At 44.2% G+C, this 26,982-nt stretch overlaps 1 protein-coding gene across 3 annotated transcripts in view; it reads right to left on the bottom strand.

Annotated features, from left to right (window-relative positions):
* Positions 1 to 727: 727 nt before the first annotated feature.
* abhd18 (abhydrolase domain containing 18) overlaps positions 728 to 26,982 on the bottom strand; it is a 166,715-nt gene continuing 140,460 nt past the window's right edge. For all 3 annotated transcript variants that reach the window (XM_034180998.1, XM_034180999.1, XM_034181000.1), the window contains 4 exons: positions 20,074 to 20,318; positions 12,845 to 12,948; positions 1,110 to 1,272; positions 728 to 1,019 (listed from right to left, as the gene is read on the bottom strand). In XM_034180998.1, the coding sequence (XP_034036889.1) occupies positions 908 to 1,019; positions 1,110 to 1,272; positions 12,845 to 12,948; positions 20,074 to 20,318 (624 nt within the window). In that variant the 3' untranslated portion in view covers positions 728 to 907. The remainder of the gene's footprint in view (positions 1,020 to 1,109; positions 1,273 to 12,844; positions 12,949 to 20,073; positions 20,319 to 26,982) is intronic.

Here is a 26,982-nt window from a genome sequence, read left to right as displayed (position 1 = left end):
TATGACTGCTTGCAGTCCCAGTTATTATTTGATTTTTAAATGGACCACAGTGGAAATAAGTGTTTTCACTTTCTTGTGTCATGCATGTATTTTTAACATATTTACAATGATGTTATTCTTCCAAGAACTTACTAAATAAACTCACACATGAACACTTTTAATATGTAGCTATTCTGCATGTGAATGAGATTTGTTCAAACATTTTCAAGTTGTGTAACAATTCATTTAATTTTACTGAGTTTCATCATCATAAAGTTATCCTCATGGTTACGCGTCTTAATGCAGTTCAGGTTATATGATTGGTTGATTTTACTGCCCATTCATGACTAAGAGGCATGCTTTTTTGAATTTCTTTCCCTTTCTGTGACAACCAATCACAGCTCTTAGAGGACTGTGTCATACCTAGCAATGGGCTCAACCCTGCCTCCTCACACAGATAGGGGTTTCTGTCCCCTCCTTGCCCAGACCTGCTCTCAGACACCTGCTGGCTCACTCTTATGGGCCTTGGTACCAAAGACATCCGGTCCTCATGCACAGAGGCAGAATTACAAAGACTGTGTCACTGTCCATCTACTTATGGACCTGAATGTGATTTCATATGATGACTATTTCAAAGAAAGTATTTCTCCAAATCAGCACTGATCTAAAGATGTGTTTATATCTGATAAGTCCAATGAAGGCGCTCTTTTCGTCACAATCAGTGGATAAAAATGCAGATTTTCTTTTATTTCGTAAGAATAAATTATTTATTTGAATTTAGGCTCAACATGATTTTAAAAATGATGCAGAAGTCCATGTGGCACCTCGGGACAAACAGCCTGAATGAATTTCAAGAACCATCTGGAATGCGACTGCTTCAGGAAAGAATCAGGATTTAAGGCGGCTGAAGGCAGCCAGCCACTTCACTTCACTTCTTCTCTCTTTCCTCTGCTGCTGAAGGTTCATGATGGCACAGATGGCTTGAGTGCAGCTTGGAATACTTCTGGCAGAACCTGTCAAAAGCGTCGTAGATGGCCTGTCTGTGAAATAAAAGACATCAACAATGACATCAGCAGTGTCGTGTTGTCGTTGATCTGAGCAGCACAGAACCGGCCTCAGTTGGAGTTTACCTGAATACTTTCTGTTTAAACAGGTAGGCGCTGATGTGACCGCCGTTCAGATATCTGACTTCACATCCCGGCCAGATTTCCTGTAAACTGACGACCCCTGCACGAGGGACATAGGCGTCTTCTCTGGCCTGGATCACGATGATCAGACTGGTGTCTACAGGGACTGAAACAGAGCACAGTGAGCTTACACAGACAGCTCAGGGGCAGAGTGGCTTCAGTCACATCCACAAAAGGTGTGCAGGCCACCTCACATAGCTTCACTTCTCCTTTTTGCCTTTCTAGTTCCACAGGTTTGATTGTCTACAAACATACGAGGTCTGTCAATAAAGTATCGGACCTTTTTATTTTTTTCAAAAACTATATGGATTTGAATCACGTGCGATTACATCAGACAACCTTGAACCCTCGTGGGCATGCGAGAGTTTTTTCACGCCTGTCGGTTACGTCATTCGCCTGTGAGCAGGCTTTGAGTGAGGAGTGGTCCAGCCCTCCAGTCGCAATCTCTTTGTCTGAGAACTTCCTGAGAGACTGGCGCTTTGCTTGATCAAATTTTTTTCAAAAACTGAGAGGCACATCGAAGTGGACACCATTCGAAAAATTCAACTGGTTTTCGGTGAAAATTTTAATGGCTGATGAGATATTATGGAGTGTTACTGTCGCTTTAAGGACTGCCCACGGAGCGGGACGTCGCGCCGCGCCCTGAGCCGCCGCTGTCTGCCTGTTTTGAGCTGAAAACTTCCAAATTTAAGCCTCTGTTGACCCAGGACGTCGTGAGAGAACACAGAACTTTCAGAAGAGGTCAGAATCAGCAGTTTATCCGGACATTCCACTGTTAAAGGAGATTTTGTAATGAAAGAAAGTGCGGAGTCCCGATGCGTGGACCCGTCCGCACTTTCTTTCATTACAAAATCACCTTTAACAGTGGAATGTCCGGATAAACTGCTGATCCCGACCTCTTCTGAAAGTTCTGTGTTCTCTCACGACGTCCCAGACCTCGTATGTAAGCACATTTAGAGCCGCCCCCCGTTTGCCTGACTGTGTTAGCTTCATCCTGCTCTAGTGTTCGTGTCACAGTGATGATCTCCAGTTTTTTGATGTCTTGTTCCAGACCTTTGCTGCCTCCTCAGATTGGTGACTTTTGTTGTGTTGGACGGACTGCTTTGACTAAAAACTACTCGCTAGTGAACTATGCCTGTTTTTTTTTTTGGATACCTTCTGCTGACTGACCAGCAACTAGACTATTCACCATGTGTCTGACCTGTGCCTGTTTTTGACCAAGTCTCTTTGTCTGCTGCTTCAATACATCAAATACCAGAAGTTCAAAGATGTGTTTAAATGTAGAGACACAGAGGGACAAAAATGCTCCAAAGTATAAACATCAAAACATAAAAAAGCAAATATGCAACTGTGGAGCTTCATTTGCTCCACAGTTCCACTTATGCATGAGTTGTCCATAAAGATAACTCATGCATAGGTGGCTGGCATAATTTTGTAGACAGCAAGACTTTAGCTTTATTGATAACTGGCCTTCGTTCTGGGGCTGCCATGGCTTGCTGATGCCGGACGGCCTCACCCTACCGGGGAAGGCACAGCCATCTTGTCTGCGAACATATATAGAGCTCTACAGGGAGGACAACATTAGGACTTTACAGCAGGCCACGGAGCAGGTGATTAGAGACCCTGCAAGGCTTATGACAAATGTGGGTGTGGAATCCATTAGCTTAGCGGTGAAATTAGTGCAGAAAAGGGGTATTGTTCTAATTTATAATCTGGGTTTAGCCTACTAGCTGTCGGGGGTCAAAAGTATAATTAATTTGAGCATCCGACTCTCCGCTCTGCCCACAATGCCACGTATTGCCAAGGTCAGAAGAATAAAAATCAGTCATATTACTTTGTCACTGTATATAGGCCTTCTGGCCCATACTCTGAATTCTTAGATGAATTTGGTGTGTTCATCTCTAACTTGTCAACTAGAGCAGATAACATTCTGATAACACTATGTAACAAATTTTTATTTCTGTTTTGTTCCTGGGTACACAGTGTTTTCCTAACCTGTTATGCCTTAAATAAATAGAAAATAGCTGTTATTCCACAGAAACTTTGCTTCTGTGATCAGGACAATGATATTTTGAAATCTGTTTTCAAGAATATTCTCGATTTGCCTTCACTACTACTGAGTAGTCTTCTAGAATATTCTTTAACTGCTCGGTCCAGGAACGGTCCAGAATTTTCTAGAAGTTTCCAGAATTATCTAGAAATTTCAAGAAACTTTTAGAACTTCCTAGAACATTAAAAAAAAAAAAAAAAAAAATCAAAGTTTGTGCTGAATGTAGTCATTTTTCCATAGACTTTAGACATAAGCCGTTGAAATATAACACTTAGAAGCCAGGAACAAAAATTGTGTTACATAGTGTTATTGGTGACTTCAACATTCATATAAATAAGCCTTCTGATCCCCTCTGCAAATCATTTATGGAAATTGTGGATGCATTAGGATTTCGGCAATGCATTCGGGACTCAACGCACATTAGCTGAAATACCCTGAATTTGGTTCTTGCACATGGTATTGCTGTCATGAATACTGACATCATGCCTCTTGTTTCGGTGGTCTCTGGTCACTCACTTATTAAGTTTACAGTTTCACTGCGGTGTTTAGTGGAACAACAACCTTATTTATCACTGGGCGATGCATCAACTCCTCAAGGCTGAACTTGAAGCTAGACTGCCTGATGTCTTAGCTTCACATTTGACAAATACCCAGTAAGTAGACAGTCTTGTGGATAGTTTAAACTCAGTGCTCAAAACTACACTTGACATGATTGCACCACCTGTGTTAAAACTGCGCTCCCCAAAACACAGTCACCTTGGTTCAATGATTACTTATGTGACCTCTAAATATAAGGCAAGAGGTCTAGAACGGAAATGGTGTAGTTCAAAATTAGAAGTATTTCACCTTGCGTGGCGTGATGCTATCTTAGACTATAAGTATGCTTTATTAGCTACAAATTGGACCTATTACTCTGATTTGATCAACAAAAACAAGCATAACTCAAAGTTCTTGTTCGACACGGTGGCAACACTTATTCATGGACAACCACCTGTAGTTCGCTCTCCTTTTACAGCACAAGATTTCCTGGATTAATTTGGGAAGAAAATAGAAGACATCAGGTTAAACATATCCCAGCATGCCTTAATCCAGCCACTACACCCTGCTATTGAGGTGGGCACCACGAGGCATTACCTAGATTTACAGAATTTGATAGTATCTCACTAGGATGTTAGAGAAATTGTAAATATACTATCATTTCTATACATTGTGTGTGTGTGATTTTATTTTCCAAATGAACCACTGAAAATTTCACACAGTAAATGACCTCTTGCTGCCTTGAGGAATATCTGAGAGAGTAAATCTTGTTTGCTGAGCACAGTAGCATATTTTTAATTAGCTGACCGTCCTTGAACGGGAACGTTGAGCCCTGTGAAAGCTAGCTGTAACCAGTTCTGTTTTGACTGTTGAGAAACCCATAATAATGTCTTATCTGGATGGAGACAGGCACTGAGTTGTTTTTATGCTTATTTTCTGCCTTTCATGTTTGTATCTGAATAAGGAGGAGGACAGTGACGGGTCCTTCAGAGTGAGATGAGTTGAGGGAGGGGTCCCGTCATCTGCTCTCCTTGCATGCAACAATGAATTACAGTGTCTCGTGTGCTCACTTTCTGTATTCAGATGTTTGGGTTGTCTTGTTTAACAGGTTTAACTCTGACATTTTCATGGGCCTTCGGAGCCAGATGCCAACAAACCTGAGGGTCATCAGCCCCTGAGAGAGGACTCCATGGAAGACTCGGGCCGCAGCGGGGGGAACAACTTTGCTGATAATACTGATGATTATTGCTATAATTGTAACATCCACTTTTTGGTGGTATGAAAAAAACGTATGGACAAGGTAACATTCATTTCATTTATTTATTTATTTCATTCATTTAAAAGAAAAAAACAGAAAAGCAGAAATAAAGCATCTCCATTACCAGAATGAAAAGGAGCAGAGAGAAGAACAAGTCTTATATTTTCTGCCCCTTTTTACAATACAATCTTTCAATATCCAGCGTCATTTTTCAACATTATTTAACAGATTGTATTTCTTTAACTTGTCACATACCACTGACGTATTTCATAATTATGACCATTATTAAATAGATTACATCTCTGACAGGTTACATTTTTAAACTTAAAACATTTTATACATTATTAACAAATTACTTTTTTTTTTTTTACTTCCTTACAGCCCACTAACTTATTTTATAGTTTCATACTTACTTAATACATCTAGTTTAATACATTTTTAAAATAATTTAAGTGACCTTAATTCTTTAATTTCTTTGTTGAGATTGTTCCATAATTTTACACCATTTACTGCAATACTCCGTTCTTTTACTCTGGTTCTGTATCTTGGTTTTCTAAAGACTTCTATTCCTTTCAGTTTATAACTACTTACTCTTTTCTCAAACATATTTTGAATGTTTGTTGGTAAAGTCAGATCAGAAACGATTAAAGTCCACGATCGAGTTTTGAGTGGATGTTTGACACTCCACGTAATCCATATCAGATGAATATGTGGTATAGATATACTAGGTTTTTGGCTAATGAGGTAAACTTGACAAATTATGTGTGCTCTTTGATGCCCGTTTCTGCGGCACACCCACACATAAAACTGCTGCCACTTCGAAATGTTAGTCTGTTAAGACTAACATGTTATGTTAGTCTTCTGTTTCCACATGTGTTAAGATCGGCGATCAATCCCAATCAGTTCACCAACATATGGGCTCCTATGTAACCACCAAGGCACCAAAAAACATATCATTTAAAAATTTCTTGCCTGCAGAAGGATCACTCGATACACTTGTGCACACTAATCTTTTCCTTGGTCCCGGAGCTCGACTCACCTGTTATGAAAACAACCAGCCTTTGTTTTTTGCTCCAATTACCAATTTGGGAAAGATAGCTAAGCCGCTGTGTGAGATCATTTTGGGGCCGTGTACTCACCTGTTGGATGGATGCTTCAACAACACCCAGGCTCTCTACGGGGGTAAATGTATAGATTACTTCCAAACACCAGACCTGATAGGAACCTATGCTCAGGTGAGCATTTATTGACTGTGTGGCCACAACGCCTTCATAGCCCTCCCAGCGGGATGGACAGGCAGATGTGCCCCGATAACCATGGCTCAGCATTCCTACATTGTAGCTGCTCCCCTCTTGACCAGTCATCGCTTTAAGCGTGACTTGGTTCCCCCCTGGTTGGGGCTGAGGGAGAGAACCAGGAAAAAGACATGCTGTGGAGGGGAGCAGAGATCGATCACTAAGGATTAAATGCAGAGTGGTGCATACAGAGCAAAAAGAGAAAGAAACAGTGCATCATGGGAACCCCCCAGCAGTCTAAGTCTATAGCAGCATAACTAAGGGATGGTTCAGGGTCACCTGATCCAGCCCTAACTATAAGCTTTAGCAAAAAGGAAAGTTTTAAGCCTAATCTTAAAAGTAGAGAGGGTGTCTGTCTCCCTGATCTGAATTGGGAGCTGGTTCCACAGGAGAGGAGCCTGAAAGCTGAAGGCTCTGCCTCCCATTCTACTCTTACAAACCCTAGGAACTACAAGTAAGCCTGCAGTCTGAGAGCGAAGCGCTCTATTGGGGTGATATGGTACTACGAGGTCCCTAAGATAAGATGGGACCTGATTATTCAAAACCTTATAAGTAAGAAGAAGAATTTTAAATTCTATTCTAGAATTAACAGGAAGCCAATGAAGAGAGGCCAATATGGGTGAGATATGCTCTCTCCTTCTATCAATCAATCAATCAATCAATCAACTTTTTTCTTATATAGCGCCAAATCACAACAAACAGTTGCCCCAAGGCGCTCCATATTGCAAGGCAAGGCCATACAATAACCATGAAAAACCCCAACGGTCAAAACGACCCCCTGTGAGCAAGCACTTGGCCACAGTGGGAAGGAAAAACTCCCTTTTAACAGGAAGAAACCTCCAGCAGAACCAGGCTCAGGGAGGGGCAGTCTTCTGCTGAGACTGGTTGGGGCTGAGGGAAAGAACCAGGAAAAAGACATGCCGAGAAGGGGGGCAGAGATCGATCACTAATGATTAAATGCAGAGTGATGCATATGGAGCAAAAAAAGAAAGAAACAGTGCATCATGGGAACCCCCCACAGTCTACGTCTAAAGCAACATAACCAAGGGATGGTCCAGGGTCACCCGATCCAGCCCTAACTATAAGCCTTAGCGAAAAGGAAAGCTTTAAGCCTAATCTTAAAAGTAGAGAGGGTATCTGTCTCCCTGATCTGAATTGGGAGCTGGTTCCACAGGAGAGGAGCCTGAAAGCTGAAGGCTCTGCCTCCCATTCTAGTCCCCGTCAGTACTCTAGCTGCAGCATTTTGAATTAACTGAAGGCTTTTTAGGGAACTTTTAGGACAACCTGATAATAATGAATTACAATAGTCCAGCCTAGAGGAAATAAATGCATGAATTAGTTTTTCAGCATCACTCTGAGACAAGACCTTTCTGATTTTAGAGATATTGCGTAAATGCAAAAAAGCAGTCCTACATATTTGTTTAATATGCGCTTTGAATGACATATCCTGATCAAAAATGACTCCAAGATTTCTCACAGTATTACTAGAGGTCAGGGTAATGCCATCCAGAGTAAGGATCTGGTTAGACACCATGTTTCTAAGATTTGTGGGGCCAAGTACAATAACTTCAGTTTTATCTGAGTTTAAAAGCAAGAAATTAGAGGTCATCCATGTCTTTATGTCTGTAAGACAATCCTGCAGTTTAGCTAATTGGTGTGTGTCCTATGGCTTCATGGATAGATAAAGCTGGGTATCATCTGCGTAACAATGAAAATTTAAGCAATACCGTCTAATAATACTGCCTAAGGGAAGCATGTATAAAGTGAATAAAATTGGTCCTAGCACAGAACCTTGTGGAACTCCATAATTAACTTTAGTCTGTGAAGAAGATTCCCCATTTACATGAACAAATTGTAATCTATTAGACAAATATGATTCAAACCACCGCAGCGCAGTGCCTTTAATACCTATGGCATGCTCTAATCTCTGTAATAAAATTTTATGGTCAACAGTATCAAAAGCAGCACTGAGGTCTAACAGAACAAGCACAGAGATGAGTCCACTGTCCGAGGCCATAAGAAGATCATTTGTAACCTTCACTAATGCTGTTTCTGTACTATGATGAATTCTAAAACCTGACTGAAACTCTTCAAATAGACCATTCCTCTGCAAATGATCAGTTAGTTGTTTTACAACTACCCTTTCAAGAATTTTTGAGAGAAAAGGAAGGTTGGAGATTGGCCTATAATTAGCTAAGATAGCTGGGTCAAGTGATGGCTTTTTAAGTAATGGTTTAATTACTGCCACCTTAAAAGCCTGTGGTACATAGCCAACTAACAAAGATAGATTGATCATATTTAAGATCGAAGCATTAAATAATGGTAGGGCTTCCTTGAGCAGCCTGGTAGGAATGGGGTCTAATAAACATGTTGATGGTTTGGATGAAGTAACTAATGAAAATAACTCAGACAGAACAATCGGAGAGAAAGAGTCTAACCAAATACCGGCATCACTGAAAGCAGCCAAAGATAACGATACGTCTTTGGGATGGTTATGAGTAATTTTTTCTCTAATAGTTAAAATTTTGTTAGCAAAGAAAGTCATGAAGTCATTACTAGTTAAAGTTAATGGAATACTCAGCTCAATAGAGCTCTGACTCTTTGTCAGCCTGGCTACAGTGCTGAAAAGAAACCTGGGGTTATTCTTATTTTCTTCAATTAGTGATGAGTAGAAAGATGTCCTAGCTTTACGGAGGGCTTTTTTATAGAGCAACAGACTCTTTTTCCAGGCTAAGTGAAGATCTTCTAAATTAGTGAGACGCCATTTCCTCTCCAACTTACGGGTTATCTGCTTTAAGCTACGAGTTTGTGAGTTATACCACGGAGTCAGGCACTTCTGATTTAAAGCTCTCTTTTTTAGAGGAGCTACAGCATCCAAAGTTGTCTTCAATGAGGATGTAAAACTATTGACGAGATACTCTATCTCACTTACAGAGTTTAGGTAGCTACTCTGCACTGTGTTGGTATATGGCATTAGAGAACATAAAGAAGGAATCATATCCTTAAACCTAGTTACAGCGCTTTCTGAAAGACTTCTAGTGTAATGAAACTTATTCCCCACTGCTGGGTAGTCCATCAGAGTAAATGTAAATGTTATTAAGAAATGATCAGACAGAAGGGAGTTTTCAGGGAATACTGTTAAGTCTTCTATTTCCATACCATAAGTCAGAACAAGATCTAAGATATGATTAAAGTGGTGGGTGGACTCATTTACTTTTTGAGCAAAGCCAATAGAGTCTAATAATAGATTAAATGCAGTGTTGAGGCTGTCATTCTCAGCATCTGTGTGGATGTTAAAATCGCCCACTATAATTATCTTATCTGAGCTAAGCACTAAGTCAGACAAAAGGTCTGAAAATTCACAGAGAAACTCACAGTAACGACCAGGTGGACGATAGATAATAACAAATAAAACTGGTTTTTGGGACTTCCAATTTGGATGGACAAGACTAAGAGTCAAGCTTTCAAATGAATTAAAGCTCTGTCTGGGTTTTTGATTAATTAATAAGCTGGAATGGAAGATTGCTGCTAATCCGCCGCCCCGGCCCGTGCTACGAGCATTCTGACAGTTAGTGTGACTCGGGGGTGTTGACTCATTTAAACTAACATATTCATCCTGCTGTAACCAGGTTTCTGTAAGGCAGAATAAATCAATATGATGATCAATTATTATATCATTTACTAACAGGGACTTAGAAGAGAGAGACCTAATGTTTAATAGACCACATTTAACTGTTTTAGTCTGTGGTGCAGTTGAAGGTGCTATATTATTTTTTCTTTTTGAATTTTTATGCTTAAATAGATTTTTGCTGGTTATTGGTAGTCTGGGAGCAGGCACCATCTCTACGGGGATGGGGTAATGAGGGGATGGCAGGGGGAGAGAAGCTGCAGAGAGGTGTGTAAGACTACAACTCTGCTTCCTGGTCCCAACCCTGGATAGTCACGGTTTGGAGGATTTAAGAAAATTGGCCAGATTTCTAGAAATGAGAGCTGCTCCATCCAAAGTGGGATGGACGCCGTCTCTCCTAACAAGACCAGGTTTTCCCCAGAAGCTTTGCCAATTATCTATGAAGCCCACCTCATTTTTTGGACACCACTCAGACAGCCAGCAATTCAAGGAGAACATGCGGCTAAACATGTCACTCCCGGTCCGATTGGGGAGGGGCCCAGAGAAAACAACAGAGTCCGACATTGTTTTTGCAAAGTTACACACCGATTTAATGTTAATTTTAGTGACCTCCGATTGGCGTAACCGGGTGTCATTACTGCCGACGTGAATTACAATCTTACCAAATTTACGCTTAGCCTTAGCCAGCAGTTTCAAATTTCCTTCATTGTCGCCTGCTCTGGCCCCCGGAAGACAATTGACTATGGTTGCTGGTGTCACTAACTTCACATTTCGCAAAACAGAGTCGCCAATAACCAGAGTTTGATCCTCGGCGGGTGTGTCGTCGAGTGGGGAAAAACGGTTAGAGATGTGAACGGGTTGGCGGTGTACACGGGGCTTCTGTTTAGGACTACGCTTCCTCCTCTCAGTCACCCAGTCAGCCTGCTTTCCCGGCTGCTCGGGATCTGCCAGGGGGGAACTAACGGCGGCTAAGCTACCTTGGTCCGCACCGACTACAGGGGCCTGGCTAGCTGTAGAATTTTCCACGGTGCGGAGCCGAGTCTCCAATTCGCCCAGCCTGGCCTCCAAAGCTATGAATAAGCTACACTTATTACAAGTACCGTTACTGCTAAAGGAGGCCGAGGAATAACTAAACATTTCACACCCAGAGCAGAAAAGTGCGGGAGAGACAGGAGAAGCCGCCATGCTAAATCGGCTAAGAGCTAGTAGCTACGCTAAGCTAGCGGATTCCTAAAAACACGCAAAGTGAATAATGTGTAAATAATTTAGAGGTGATTCAGCAGAAGGAGTGCTTTAGTTAAGGCACGTAAAGATTACACTGGGAAACAAATCGTAATCTAGATAACTAGATCAATCTAACTGCGCAGATTAAACAGCTAACAGATACAGAAAAACACCGCTGTGCTCCGGAACAGGAAGTGATACAATACTGCAGTGAGAGCCAACCACCAGTAGAGATCAGGAGCAAGAGACTCAATGCACAGTGGGCCGGGTCCCCGCTATGCTGAGCACCTGGACATACCTGCAGACATTCGGAAGAAACATAGGGGCTGCAGGGGCGGCCAGACAAAGCGGAGAAGGACTTATATTCTGTCTGTGGTCATGGGGAATGTAAGATCTCTCCGCAACAAGACTGAGGAGCTAGCAGCGCTAACCTGTTTCCAGAGGCTGTATAAGGGCTGCAGTCTCATGTGCTTCACGCAGACGTGGTTGGATGAACATGGACGGCTTCACACTCATCCGCGCGGACAGGACGCTGGCGGAGAGCGGAAAAATGAGAGGAGGGGGACTCGCCGTTTATGTGAACGAGAGATGGTGTAGCAGGACTCATATTCACGTGAAGGAGCAGATCTGCTCCTCAGACATGGAGCTACTTGTGGTGAGCATGAGGCTGTACTATCTCCCACGGGAGTTTGGAAGTGTGATTACGCTCTGCGTGTATATTCCTCCCTCTGCAGATGCTGCCGCTGCCTGTGTGCAGATTCACAGCACAGTCACGCGGCTGCAGATGCAACACCCACGCGCGCTCTTCCTCATCACCGGGGACTTTAAGCACGCCTCCCTCTCCGCCACCCTCCCCACGTTCACCCAGTACGTCACGTGTAAAACCATAATTTTTTAGGTGTCATATGCACTTTAAGTGTAGTTTTTCTGGCCAAGTGATTCTGCTGTTTTTCTCTCTGTCCGAGGTGTGGAGGGAAATACGTGAGAGTGGTATCTGTGGACAGCGGATGCTGGGCTGACGGTAGGATCCCATGCCTTACATTACTGCACTTTGTTAAACTTTGCAAAAACTGTGTAACTGTTAGAATGGCCCAAGCAGGGGGTCACCCCTCTGAGTCTGGTCTGCTTGACTTTTTTCCTCAAATCAGAGGGAGTTTTTTTTCTTACCACTCTCACCTGTGTTCTTGCTCTGGCAGTCGGTAAGGTTAGACCTTTCTTGTGTGAAGCACCTTGAGGCAACTTTGTTGTGATTTGGTGCTATATAAATGTAATAAATGAAAATGTAAGAACAATTCTTGAACATTTTATTCATTTCAATAGTTTAAAAGTTGAGGATTGTTGAATTTCATACTTTTTTTAATTTATTTTTACAGTAAAATCCAAGCCCCTCCCCAATGCAATCCCCAATATGTCAAAAAATAACAAAAATACAAGACTGAAACTGTCCACACTGTTTAATGGTACATTATTTATTTCATGCATAGAGCAAATCTGAGCAGGTCAGTCAGGAGGCCTTTGATGAAATCACATGGACTGACTCCATTATTTACCCCATTAAGTTTGCTACATCACTGCACTGTATTTTACACTTCGTGCACACTGTAGACTTTGTGTTGATGACACGCTCCCCTGTCTGACCTTTATCAGAAACACTGACTGAAAATGCATCTGCACATTCATACTAACCTGAGAAGTTGGCCATATGTGTGCATTCGTCCAACACTCCCTTCATGAAGCTCACCGGCTCCTTCTGACATGAAGTCCCACAGACGGTCTCTGAATCACGGAATCTATGAAACAAAAAGAAAAGCGTCTTTTTAAACAAACCCCAATGTTTGTAGCGATGAAATATTTACAGTACATTGGCAAGAAGTCCAAGGACACCAGAAATTAAACCAGTTTCTTCACAGTGATTATGGGTGACTTGTTGGCTTCCCTCATAAGTCTTCTTGCACAGTCCTTCAGTTTTTTGAGAACTCTTGATGGTCGACACATTCACCTTACAGCATCACACTGCATTTCTGGATGACTGATGTTAATAAACTTCATGACATACTTAGCGACTTGGACACAAGTTGAATCTAAAGAAAACTGGCTGTAAAGGTGATGATTTGTGTTATACTACAGGGCATCCAGACCTTAAATTATTTGGGTTTATTTTGCTTGTATCAGGTCTTGAATCATATGCCAGTACCACCTGTTGCTGTATTGATCACTATACAAAACCACCCTGGGTCCTGGATAGCAACCACACAGGCAGAAATCTAAACCATTCCCACCTCTGAAAAGTAGATTTTTATTTGTGACAATCAGACAGTACACTGGTGTCCCCCTGGTCATTCCCATTTTCTGGGGTCCTCGACACTGAGGCACCCGCGCACTGGATCAGCTTCATCACAGAAAAGCTGCAGGCCCAGACAAGGTGTGTCCCCGACTACTGAAGACCTGCGCGACTGAACTGGAAGAACTGCTACAACGTATCTTCAACCTTAGCCTGCAGCTGGGGAGAGTGTCCACCCTCTGGAAGACTTCATACATCGTTCCAGTTCCTAAGAAGAACTGGCCCAGTGAGCTGAATGACTTCTGACCAGTGGTACTCACTTCATACCTGATGAAGATGTCAGAGCGGCTCTTCCTCGACTTCCTCAAACCCCAGGTGCAACACGCCCAGGACTTTCTGCAGTTTGCATATCGGACAGGTGTTTGTGTGGAGGATGCCATCCTCTACCTGCTACACCGAGTCCACTCACACCTGAATAAGACAAACGACATGGACATCTTCCTGGACTTCTCAAGTGCCTTCAACACCATCCAGCTCCTTGTGGTCCAGGACAAACTGAACAGGATGCGAGCAGACCCCTGCCTGGTCACATGGATCTCCAGCTACCTCACCGACAGGCCGCAGTATGTCAGGCTAAGGGACACCACGTCTGACACTGTGATCAGCACCACCGGAGCACCCCAGGACACGGTGCTGGCCCCTCTTCTCTTCACCCTGTACACCTCTGACCTCTGCTACAACTCTGAGCTGTGTCACATCCAGAAGTTCACAGGTGACACAGGCATTGTTAGATGCATCAGGGATGAAAGAGAGGAGGAGCACAAGAGCCTAGTGAAGGACTTTGCTGCCCGGTGCCACACAAACCATCTACAGCTCAACACCTCAAAGACAAAGGAGCTGGTCATTGACTTTGGGAAGTTCAGACCAAGACTGCGACCAGTTCTGATGGAGGAAGCTGAGGTGGACAGCAAACTGGACTGGACAACCCACACCAACCACCAGCCTGAGGAGGTCGCGGTCATTTAATATCTGCAGGAAACTCCTGTGGATGTTCTACCGTAGCCAGTGTCCTCTTTACACTGTGGCAGCACATCCAAGAAGGACACATCCAGACTGGACAAACTGATCAGGCGGGCTGGCTCTGTGGTTGCCATGAAGCTGGACTCTGGTGACAGTGGCAGAGAACACTGGACAAACTGCTGGACATTATGGATGACGCCAGTCACCCTCTGCACATCGTCACAGGGCAAGGCTAGGCTTTGCTTGGAGCCGGTATAGAATGGAGAAGTTAGGTGTCTCCTTCCCTCCACTACCCTGGGTGTACACCTTAGGCAAGTGTTAGTACACCCTTGGCCTCCCTTAGCTGGGGATACGGCCTACCTACACCCCTTTTGGCGGTTCTGCAAGTCAACTCGCCAGCATTTCCGGCAACTTGGCAGTTCTGTCAGTCAACCTGACTGCAGTTCTGGCTTAAAGTCCCCAACAGTTATTGTATGGCCTTGCCTTGCAATATGGAGCGCCTTGGGGCAACTGTTTGTTGTGATTTGGCGCTATATAAGAAAAAAGTTGATTGATTGAAGTTGATTGATTGAACAGTGAAACAGGCGGTAAATGGGCAGCAACTCTATCAGATGTGAAGGCAGATGAGGGCTGCAGCAAATGACGACTTCCAATCATCTTGGGTCCCCTTGCCATGGGGAATGAGCCCCCATTTTGTAAAGTCATGTGTGGTGGCTGTTGTGCATCAGTCTCACCACTTTGAAAGATCTCTGGCAGAGGTGTCTTCCTGTTATTAATTTATCAGCATCCTACGGTTACTACACAACGACATGGCCACCGTACTGACTCAAGGCTGATTTTGAAAGTGAGTCTTTTGACATTACTACTGGAGTCAAACAAGGATGTATAATTGCACCTACCCTATTTTCAATTTTCATCTCTGTGATCCTCCATCTAGTTAAAGACAAGTGACCTGAAGGCATCCATATTCTCTGAAGAATGGAAGGAAAGTTGTTCCACCTTAGCAGGCTAAAAGCCAAGACTAAGGTCTCTATAGCTTCTGTGATGGAACTCCAATATGCTGACGACAATGTCGTGTTTGCTCTTTCTGCTGAAGACCTTCAAAGCATTTTGAGTGCTTTCACAGAATCCTATGAGAGCCTTGGACTTAAGCTTAACATCAAGAAGACCAAAGTACTGTTCCAGCCACCTCCAAAAGTAACCAGAGAAGACCAGTGATGCCGGTAATGTGTTACTTAGTAACACGTTACTCTAATCTAACCATTTTTTTTTAGTAATGAGTAACACGTTAATCTTTCCAAATCAGTAATCAGATTAAAGTTACTGCATTACAATTATTTTTGCATTGTGGGTCGATAGCATTAAACCTGATCCGTGACTGAACTGCCCACTTTAAGCGAGCTGTGAGCTTTTCATCCACGGTGTTCTTCAGCAGCTACGACTCGTCCTCACCTCTTAAAGCGCGGTGACAACAGCACACCTGCACTGAGCTTTACAAAGACATTTTTATGCTTTTTTCTCCTTTATTTAGAATTATGAGCTGAGCTAAAAACAGCTGATCCTCCGCAACGTGTCAACAACTAACTATTTTCCACTCAAATGCACCTAAACTCTTTCTGAGGACCATATGATGTGAAAATGCAATAAAACTTTCTTACCTGTAAATCTGGTCCTGTTTTCTGTATAAATAAATGTTATCCATTCTTTGTGCTGAAACGCCAAAGCAGGGGCGAATCCAGATGGAATGGGGGTGTGGGGCAAGGATGTGCCCCCCCACAACACCCCTAGATTAAAGGTCCAGTTTTGAAGCCTTTTTTTACTACAACTACTAATACTACTTAAAATAATAATAATAATTTTGACAAGTAAAATGTTTATAGAGAATTTAAATGTTAGAAAGAATTTAATAGTTACATTTATAAACAATGTAGGTTTGAAATTGCAAGTTTTACTGTTACAGTGCTGTCAACAGTTAAATATGAGGTCAAGAAAGAGGTCTTTATTTTACTTTTTATAAAACAAGTATTTATTTTCACTGAAGTCCAGAAAGGGTGACTATAAAGTGAGTTTTGGCAAAACAGGTATCATTGTCATGTTGAGGTGGCAGAGGGTTGTTGTGGGCAGCTGGGGAAAGTAACTAGTAATCTAACTTAGTTACTTTTACAAGTGAGTAATCAGTAAAGTAACTAAGTTACTTTTTCAAGGAATAATCAGTAATCAGTAATTGGATTACTTTTTCAAAGTAACTGTGGCAACACTGGAGAAGACCCATGTCTGGTACTCTTCGTCTTCTCATACCTGGAAGTCACCTCGCTTTAACCGCAGATATTGATGTGCAGCATCAGCTCAGTTGTGCCTGTGGTATATCTGGGCGGCTCAGACAACGGGTATTTGAAGATAAAGACCTTCATCCAGAGACCAACATTCTATCTAGCCGTCATTATCCCTACACTACTGTATAAGAGGGAGATGCGGACAATCTACAGGCGCCATCTGAAAAGCTCAGAAAAGTACAATCAACAGTCACAAAATTCTAGGTATCAAATGGCAAGATAGATGTACGAACATTAGCGTCTTGGAGGAGACAAACATGACCAGCATCGAAACCATAGTTGTCCGTAATCAGCTGTGTTGGACAGGGCACATTACACGCATGCCTAATGATTGCTCACCCAAGCAACTTTTACATTCTAAGTTGCAGGATGGCAAAAGGATGCAGGGCGGTCAACGCAGACATTTTAAAGACAACCTAAAAAAAAAAAAAAAAAAAAAAAAAAAAAGACAAAAACATGCTTATTTAGGGTCTGCTCCTTTCTCTGCCCCTAACCAAGGCAGCGTCTCTACACCTGGAGTTGGACCCCGGACTGTGGCTGCCCACTGCTCCTAGTAGTTAGATTGTGTCTTACTGTAATTAGGGTGGTAAAATGCAGGGGACAAGTTTCGTTGTATGTATGTAGCGGCTGCACTCTGTGTTGTGTTGTTATGAGTCATAACAACACAACACAACAACACAATGGGCGCAGTCATAACTTATGACTCCGCCCATTCGCTCCCCTCGGGCGATCTCCGGCATGGGAGTCAGACTCTCTAACCAGAAGGCTAAAACCCAGGGCTCTGGCCTTGTGACCAGAGAATCCTTTTGAGCTGTTGGGAGTGAGATTTACTAACTACATCTGCACAGCGACACCTGCTGGCCTCTGTTACATGTATATATGTACAATGACAATAAAGGCTCTATTCTATTCTATTCAAGTGTAATTTAAAGAGATGTGGTATTGATGTAGAAAAGTGGGAAGATCTAGCCACAGAATGTTCCATCTGGAGACATGTAGTTGCCAACAGCACTGAGTGTTGCAAGGCAAGCCTTCGCCAACACGCTATGGAGAGAGAATGAAGGAGCGGGAAAACAGGGCCAGCTCCTCCCTTCCTGTTGAAACCACCGCCAGCTGTTGTTTGCCGCAGAATATGCAAACTGAGGACTGACCTCATCAGTCACCTACGGGCCCACAAATAGGAGAACAATCCTACTCATTTCGAGTGATTGCCGAAGAAGAAGTAGTACACCGTCATCAGCAACCAGAGGAGCTTCTTGAGCCACAGACTGCTCCTTCCCAAGTGCAGGACCAACAGACTGAAGAAAGCCTTTGTCCTTCAGGCCATCAGACTGTACAACTCCTCACTCAGGGGGAGTGTTGTGAAAGTGTAGGAACACGGACCCACAACAGGGGGCGCAATGAACGGACAATGGAGAAGGTAAATAACAAGATTTACTTCTGTGAAACAAGCACAATTAATATAACAAACACAATTTGGGGTCGAATCCGCTGGTGTCGTGTGGGCAGGCTCGAAGGTAGGAGACGTCCGTCTCAGTCGAACCGGAACCACCCAGATCTCCTCTGCCACCGAACCCTGGAAATACTGGAACCGCCAAGTCCCGAATTCCCAGGTGGCCACTGCCTCCGCTCGTCGGATCCGGTACTGCTGGCGGGAGAGAGCAACAACACACAGGCGTGGATGACCGCACCCAGTAACGGAGAGGGGAGAAGCCGCCTCCACCTCTTGTCAAAGAACAGCAGGAAGGTGAGTACTTATCCAAACAATGAAGCTATCTGTAGTCACCAGTCCTGAAAAGGTTTAACAGGTTTAGCTGGTTATGCAATATATAAATGCAGAGAATACTACCTTAGTCTTAGGCGATATCTCGGCACTGAGGTGGAGACGCCGTCCTCCTGATATACCTCTGTGCTGAGTGGAACAGCTGTGTCTGGTGATGGGTGACAGCTGTCACCCAGGCTACTCCCATGATGCGGCAGCGCCCTCTGGTGCCTGGAGCCCGCACTCCAGGCAGGGCGCCCTCTGGTGGTGGTGGGCCAGCAGTACCTCCTCTTCAGCGGCCCACACAACAGGGAGGAGGGGTAACAGGAAGACAGAGGACAGGAAGGAGATCAACAGTAGGAGCCAGTAAACCAGTACTGATCAGTATGTCTGGTATTTATATTTGTATTTACATTTTGCAAATTGTCTCTTACTTCTACTTCTGATGCTGTGTGTTTCTTACCCTGTTTGGCTTGGCTATACAATGCTGCTGGAACCGCTCAATTTTCCTGAGGGAGTCTCCCCAAGGGATCAATAAAGTTCTATCTAATTTAAAATGACTCTCATTGGTAAGTACGACACCTCATGTGAGTCTCTTTGAATAACCAATGGGTCTAACACAAAGTCAATGGTACCCAAGGATCCTCCAAGGAGACCTTCTACCAAAGCTATCCAGCAATTGGCTGAGGTCATTACATAACTTCCAAGTCTCATGAGTATACAGCAACACAGGAAGTACTGCTGCAAGGGTAAGAGGCATTCGAAAAACTAGTTTTGTCCAGGGACCTCAGTACTCCCGAACCTCGCAGTCTCAAAACATGAGCACCCAGATTCATAAATGTCAGTGCAGACAGGTTTGACAGTTTCACCGGACACAGATGCACTTCAGACAGCTCAGTCCAGAAACTCAGCAAATTTCTTAAGTCTTAATCTTGATCCAGAACAACTGCAAACCCAGACACACAGACTCCCCACTGAAGGTTTCAAGTACCCCAATCGGGGCAGACAATGATTGAGGAAATGTCAGTACATTATTGTGAACCCGCTGAACTGCCGTTTACACTTCCAGCACATCTGTTCCACTGTGGTGTGTACAGACACCAAGACAAGCCAGACGTCGATTTGTCCTCAATAATGGCTGAAGGTGGACACTGAAAGATGCACGCTTTTTGTTTTTCCCCAGTATTACTTTTTACTTTTACTCCAAAAAAATGGGAATGAGTGCAGGGGAGGTGATGGTCTAAAGTGCTGGGCTTGAGACCAGAGGATCCTTGGTTCAAACCCCAGCCTGACCAGAAAATCACTAAGGGCCCTTGGGCAAGGTCCTTAATCCCCTAGTTGCTCCCGGTGTGCAGTGAGCACCTTGTATGGCAGCACCCTGACATCAGGGCGAATGTGAGACATTATTGTAAAGCGTTTTGAGTGTCTGATGCTGATGGAAAAGCACTCTATAAATACACTCCATTTATGTTAAAAGAGAATCTAAGTTTTACTGCCACACCCGTCTGAGGCTGATTACCTTGGCCGCGTGTTGAGGACGCTGTGACCGCGGTTTCCAGCTGAGACAGGAGGCCAGACTCTGGCTCCATGCTGGCCAGCCCCCTGACCTCCAGCAGTCAGCAGCGCTTGTGCAGCTTCAGCATCTCCTCCTGTCTTGAAGTACTGCTCAGCTGATGATGCAGACAGACCCAGCAAACGATTCAGAGAACCCAAACCATCTGGAGACCTCTTGAACTGTTGTTGACCCATCTTAAAGGAGTCATCCTGATGGACACAGATCAGAAACACTGTGATTACAAGTCAAACGGGGGAGCTTTACTTTGAATTTGTCTGATTAAAGTAGCTTCAGAAGGTAAACATTATGTGCTTTATGGTCACGCACAGACAGCAAAAACAGCACTTTAACATTGAAATAAATACTTATGGAGCCAAGTGTGGAAGCACTTTTCACACCTCCAGTCAGTGAACCTGAACTGAGTGACAGCAGGACCAGCTCACGGTCATAAAGATGACGTAACTCAGCAGCTGCAGGCTTCGAAGGCTGCGGCGATCAGACGTTTACATCGTCGGGCCCGTTTCAAAGACTGCAGCTGTCACACGTTTCAATAGTCTGTAACGTTTCAATAGTCTGTCCCGTTTCAAAGACTGCAGCTGTCACACGTTTCAATAGTCTGTCCCGTTTCAAAGACTGCAGTTGTCACACGTTTCAACAGTCTGTCCCGTTTCAAAGGCTGCAGCTGTCACACGTTTCAACAGTCTGTCCCGTTTCAAAGGCTGCAGCTGTCACACGTTTCAACAGTCTGTCCCGTTTCAAAGGCTGCAGCTGTCACACGTTTCAATAGTCTGTCCCGTTTCAAAGGCTGCAGCTGTCACACGTTTCAACAGTTTGTCCCGTTTCAAAGGCTGCAGCTGTCACACGTTTCAATAGTCTGTCCCGTTTCAAAGACTGCAGCTGTCACACGTTTCAACAGTCTGTCCCGTTTCAAAGGCTGCAGCTGTCACACGTTTCAACAGTCTGTCCCGTTTCAAAGGCTGCAGCTGTCACACGTTTCAACAGTCTGTCCCGTTTCAAAGGCTGCAGCTGTCACACGTTTCAATAGTCTGTCCCGTTTCAAAGGCTGCAGCTGTCACACGTTTCAATAGTCTGTCCCGTTTCAAAGGCTGCAGCTGTCACACGTTTCAATAGTCTGTCCCGTTTCAAAGGCTGCAGCTGTCACACGTTTCAACAGTCTGTCCCGTTTCAAAGGCTGCAGCTGTCACACGTTTCAACAGTCTGTCCCGTTTCAAAGGCTGCAGCTGTCACACGTTTCAACAGTCTGTCCCGTTTCAAAGGCTGCAGCTGTCACACGTTTCAACAGTCTGTCCCGTTTCAAAGGCTGCAGCTGTCACACGTTTCAATAGTCTGTCCCGTTTCAAAGGCTGCAGCTGTCACACGTTTCAACAGTTTGTCCCGTTTCAAAGGCTGCAGCTGTCACACGTTTCAATAGTCTGTCCCGTTTCAAAGACTGCAGCTGTCACACGTTTCAACAGTCTGTCCCGTTTCAAAGGCTGCAGCTGTCACACGTTTCAACAGTCTGTCCCGTTTCAAAGGCTGCAGCTGTCACACGTTTCAACAGTCTGTCCCGTTTCAAAGGCTGCAGCTGTCACACGTTTCAATAGTCTGTCCCGTTTCAAAGGCTGCAGCTGTCACACGTTTCAATAGTCTGTCCCGTTTCAAAGGCTGCAGCTGTCACACGTTTCAACAGTCTGTCCCGTTTCAAAGGCTGCAGCTGTCACACGTTTCAACAGTCTGTCCCGTTTCAAAGGCTGCAGCTGTCACACGTTTCAACAGTCTGTCCCGTTTCAAAGGCTGCAGCTGTCACACGTTTCAATAGTCTGTCCCGTTTCAAAGGCTGCAGCTGTCACACGTTTCAATAGTCTGTCCCGTTTCAAAGGCTGCAGCTGTCACACGTTTCAATAGTCTGTCCCGTTTCAAAGGCTGCAGCTGTCACACGTTTCAACAGTCTGTCCCGTTTCAAAGGCTGCAGCTGTCACACGTTTCAACAGTCTGTCCCGTTTCAAAGGCTGCAGCTGTCACACATTTCAACAGTCTGTCCCGTTTCAAAGGCTGCAGCTGTCACACGTTTCAACAATCTGTCCCGTTTCAAAGACTGCAGCTGTCACACGTGTCAATAGTCTGTCCCGTTTCAAAGACTGCAGCTGTCACACGTTTCAAAAGTCTGTCCCGTTTCAAAGACTGCAGCTGTCACACGTTTCAACAGTCTGTCCCGTTTCAAAGACTGTAGCTGTCACACGTTTCAATAGTCTGTCCCGTTTCAAAGGCTGCAGCTGTCACACGTTTCAATAGTCTGTCCCGTTTCAAAGACTGCAGCTGTCACACGTTTCAATAGTCTGTAACGTTTCAATAGTCTGTCCCGTTTCAAAGACTGCAGCTGTCACACGTTTCAATAGTCTGTCCCGTTTCAAAGACTGCAGCTGTCACACGTTTCAATAGTCTGTCCCGTTTCAAAGACTGCAGCTGTCACACGTTTCAATAGTTTGTCCCGTTTCAAAGACTGCAGCTGTCACACGTTTCAATAGTCTGTAACGTTTCAATAGTCTGTCCCGTTTCAAAGACTGCAGCTGTCACACGTTTCAATAGTCTGTCCCGTTTCAAAGACTGCAGCTGTCACACGTTTCAATAGTCTGTCCCGTTTCAAAGGCTGCAGCTGTCACACGTTTCAATAGTCTGTCCCGTTTCAAAGGCTGCAGCTGTCACACGTTTCAATAGTCTGTCCCGTTTCAAAGACTGCAGCTGTCACACGTTTCAATAGTCTGTCCCGTTTCAAAGGCTGCAGCTGTCACACGTTTCAATAGTCTGTCCCGTTTCAAAGGCTGCAGCTGTCACACGTTTCAATAGTCTGTCCCGTTTCAAAGGCTGCAGCTGTCACACGTTTCAATAGTCTGTCCCGTTTCAAAGGCTGCAGCTGTCACACGTTTCAACAGTCTGTCCCGTTTCAAAGGCTGCAGCTGTCACACGTTTCAACAGTCTGTCCCGTTTCAAAGACTGCAGCTGTCACACGTTTCAATAGTCTGTCCCGTTTCAAAGGCTGCAGCTGTCACACGTTTCAATAGTCTGTCCCGTTTCAAAGGCTGCGGCGGTCAAACGTTTAAATCGTCTGTCCCGTTTCAAAGGCTGCGGCGGTCAAACGTTTAAATCGTCTGTCCCGTTTCAAAGGCTGCAGCTGTCAGACGTTTTCATAGTCTGTCCCATTTCAAAGGCTGCAGCGGTCAGACATTTACATCGTCAGCCCAGTTTCAAAGGCTGAGTGTCGAGTAGACAGTGCTCGCAGACTTCTTTCCCCCAAAACAAAAGATGCTGCCACCCAAACAATCCCATGAGACATTACAATTGTAAATAAGTAATAATTATACGTATAAGAACTGGAAAACTATCACCAAACTACAGGTTACACCCTGTATGGAGGTAAGATGAGAAATGGTAAAATGCTCCATGGGCACCCCCTAATGGGAACAGATGAAAGAATAAGATGATGACGGCCATTTCCATTTTTTTTGCAAAATGTCATACTTGACCAGTCATTGTCACTGTGGTTTTTACAGTAACACTACCTCTAACCTTAGTGACATGAAATTTGGGGTTCCACAGGGGTCCGTCTTAGGTCCTCTGCTTTTCTCCCTTTATATAGCACCCCTTGGGCACATATTGTGGTGTTTTGGGATTACCTTTCACTGCTGTGTAGATGATACTCAGTTATACATGCCGATAACTGCTGGTAATCTCATCCACATAAAATCCTTAGAAGATTGCCTTGCAGCAGTGAGAAGCTGGATGTCGAGCAACTTCCTGCTTTTAAACTCTGACAAGACTGAAATGATGGTTCTTGGTCCAGTGAGATATCGGCATCAATTTGACCAGTTAACGCTTACCTTAGATTTGTGTGTCATACATCACACGGACAAAGTGAGGAACCTTGGGGTAATTTTTGATCCTACACTGTCCTTTGACTTCCACATTAGAGATATTACGAGGACTGCTTTTTTCCACCTGCAAAATATAGCGAAGATTCCTCCCATCCTGTCTACGGCTGATGATAAGACCCTGATTCATGCGTTTATCTCTTCTAGATTGGACTACTGCAATGTTCTATTTTCTGGTTTACCGCAGTCCAGCATTAGGACTCTCCAACTGGTTCAAAATGCTGCTGCCAGACTTTTGACAGGAAGCAGAAAGTCTGACCACATTACACCCATTTTGGCATCCCTTCACTGGCTTCCTGTCCCAGTGAGATCAGATTTTAAGGTTGTCAGAATTTTAAAGATACTTATCAATTACTGTCTTTGAATATATATATATATATATATATATATATATATATATATATATATATATACACGAGGTCTGGTAGAAAAGTATCCGACCTTTTTATTTTTTTCAAAAACCATATGGATTTGAATCATGTGTGATTGCATCAGCCAAGCTTGAACCTTCGTGCGCATGCGTGAGTTTTTTTCACGCCTGTCGGTTGCGTCATTCGCCTGTGAGCAGGCTTGGTGTGAGCACTGGTCCACCCCCCTCGTCGTTTTTTTATTGCGAATAAATGAACGATTTGGAGCTTTGCTGCATCAATTTTTTCCAGAAACTGAGAGAGACCTCCAGGTGGACACCGTTCGGAAAATCAATATGGCTTTCAGGGACGATTTTATGGGGATTACACAGATTAAGGAGTGATCCAGACGGTTTAAAGACCGCCCACAACTGCTGAGAGCGCGGCGTGCTCCCAGCACCTATCGACAAGCTCAAACCCCGCTGAAACAACCAGATCATTTCCAACGTGAAGGCTTTGTTGATCCGGGACGTCATCTGACTTTCACAAAAAGGCAGAAGTCGTGGACATCAGCACTTTTTCGGCACATTCTACAGTTACAGGAGTTTTTTTCATGGAAACAAAAGTGGAGGGACGCGCCACGGGGCCGTTCATGACGCGGCACAAAACCACCTCTGTGTTGGTCTCACAGGACGGCTTTCAGGTGGATTTCAGACGGCTGTCGGTTGCTTTTCAGTCATGTGATTATCCGATAAACTGAGCATGAGCTGGACATGCCCCAACATGTCCTGCGAGGCTTCATCACGGCGTTGCTTTGTGCCATGCGGCTCCACCGCGATGCGCAGAACTCCGCTCCTCTTTCCATGACAAAAACTCCTGTAACAGTGGAATGTGCCGTTCATTTCTAAACTGGACGCTGTCTTGATCCGGTATGTCATCTGACTAGCACAGGAATTGTGAAAAGACGTGGACATCAGCACTTTTTCGGCACAGTGAGACAGACGTGCGGAGGAGTTCCACGCGTCACGGTGGAGCCGCATGGCGCAAAGCAACGCCGTGATGAAGCCTCACAGGACATGTTGGGGCATGTCCAGCTCATGCACAATCACAATTGGATAATCACATGACTGGAAAGCAACCGGAATCCGTCTGAAAGCCATCTCAAAGCCGTCCTGTGAGACCAACATGGAGGTGGTTTTGTGCCGCCTAATGAACTGCTCCGTGGCGTGTCCCTCCGCTTTTCTTTCCATGAAAAAAACTCCTGTAACAGTAGAATGTGCCGAAAAAGTGCTGATGTCCACGACTTCTGCCTTTTTGTGAAAGTCAGACGACCTCCCGGATCAATAAAGCCTTCACGTTGGAAATGATATGGTTGTTTCAGCGGGGTGTCAGCCTGTCGATCGGTGCTGGGAGCGCGCCGCGCTCTTAGCAGTTGTGGGCCATCCTTAAAGCGGCAGTAACACTCTGTAATCTGTGTAATTCCCATAAAATCGTCCCTGAAAGCCATATTAATTTTCCGAACGGTGTCCACCTGGAGGTCTCTCACAGTTTCTGGAAAAAATTGATGCAGCAAAGCTCCAAATCGTTCAGACATTTATTCGCAATAAAAAAAAACGACGAGAGTGTGGACCAGTGCTCACACAAAACCTGCTCACAGGCGAGAAAAAACTCACGCATGCGCATGAAGGTTCAAGCTTGTCTGATGCAATCACATGTGATTCAAATCCATATGGTTTTTGAAAAAATAAAAAGGTCGGATACTTTTCTAACAGACCTCGTATATATATACGTGTAAATTTACTTAATATTACTTTCCAAGTTAATCACTGAACTGCTCACACATTAAAATGATCTTTTGCTGTCTTGAAGAATGTGAAAGTACAAGCCTTGTTTTTACAGATGTACATTTTAATTAACAAAATGGCCTTGGGCAGGGAACAATGCAGCCTGTACACTAGCCCAAGGTTGGTGCTGTTATATTTCATTTCTGAGAACAATTATATCTTTCTGAGAACAGACCGTAAGACGCCTGAGGCGAAGAGTGATACAAATTCATATCAATGAATAGACTGAGACACGCTGCTATGTTTTGTATATTGTTTTCTGCAATGTGTCTGTATGCAACTTTGCTTCAATAAATTCAGGAAGTGAGTGGGCGGGCCCATCAGAGCTGTCTGATGAGCAGTGACGAGGGTCATGCCCGCCGACTCTCTCTCCTTATGTGGTCATTCTCTGCAATAATTTGAACTGTCTCTTTTACCAGGTTTAACCCTGACATTTCATGGACCTTCAGAGCCGGATGCCAATAGACCTGGGAGTCGTTGGCCCGTGACGGAGGATCCCGTTGCAGATCGCGGCAAGGATTATATCCCGCTGAGAGACCCTTTCCGGGGACGGACTGCTCTCTGACGAGTTGGCACTTACCGGGGTGAAGGCATTCAAATTTTTCAGGGTGTTAATTTTTCAAAGTGTTAAATTCTAATTTTGAGAGAGAAAGGAAAAAAAAATCAGCTGGCACAGCGGTTAGAGACCATCTGTCACAGAGCAGTGCACTCACGCTCCATTCCCGCTGTGTCAGACACCTGATGCGGGCTGTCAGC

The sequence above is a fragment of the Thalassophryne amazonica genome, chromosome 11, assembly GCF_902500255.1.
Source record: "Thalassophryne amazonica chromosome 11, fThaAma1.1, whole genome shotgun sequence".
NCBI classification, from domain to species: domain Eukaryota; kingdom Metazoa; phylum Chordata; class Actinopteri; order Batrachoidiformes; family Batrachoididae; genus Thalassophryne; species Thalassophryne amazonica.
The sequence above is the reverse complement of the archived record's forward strand: the minus strand, read 5'-3'. Positions and strand labels throughout refer to the sequence as shown.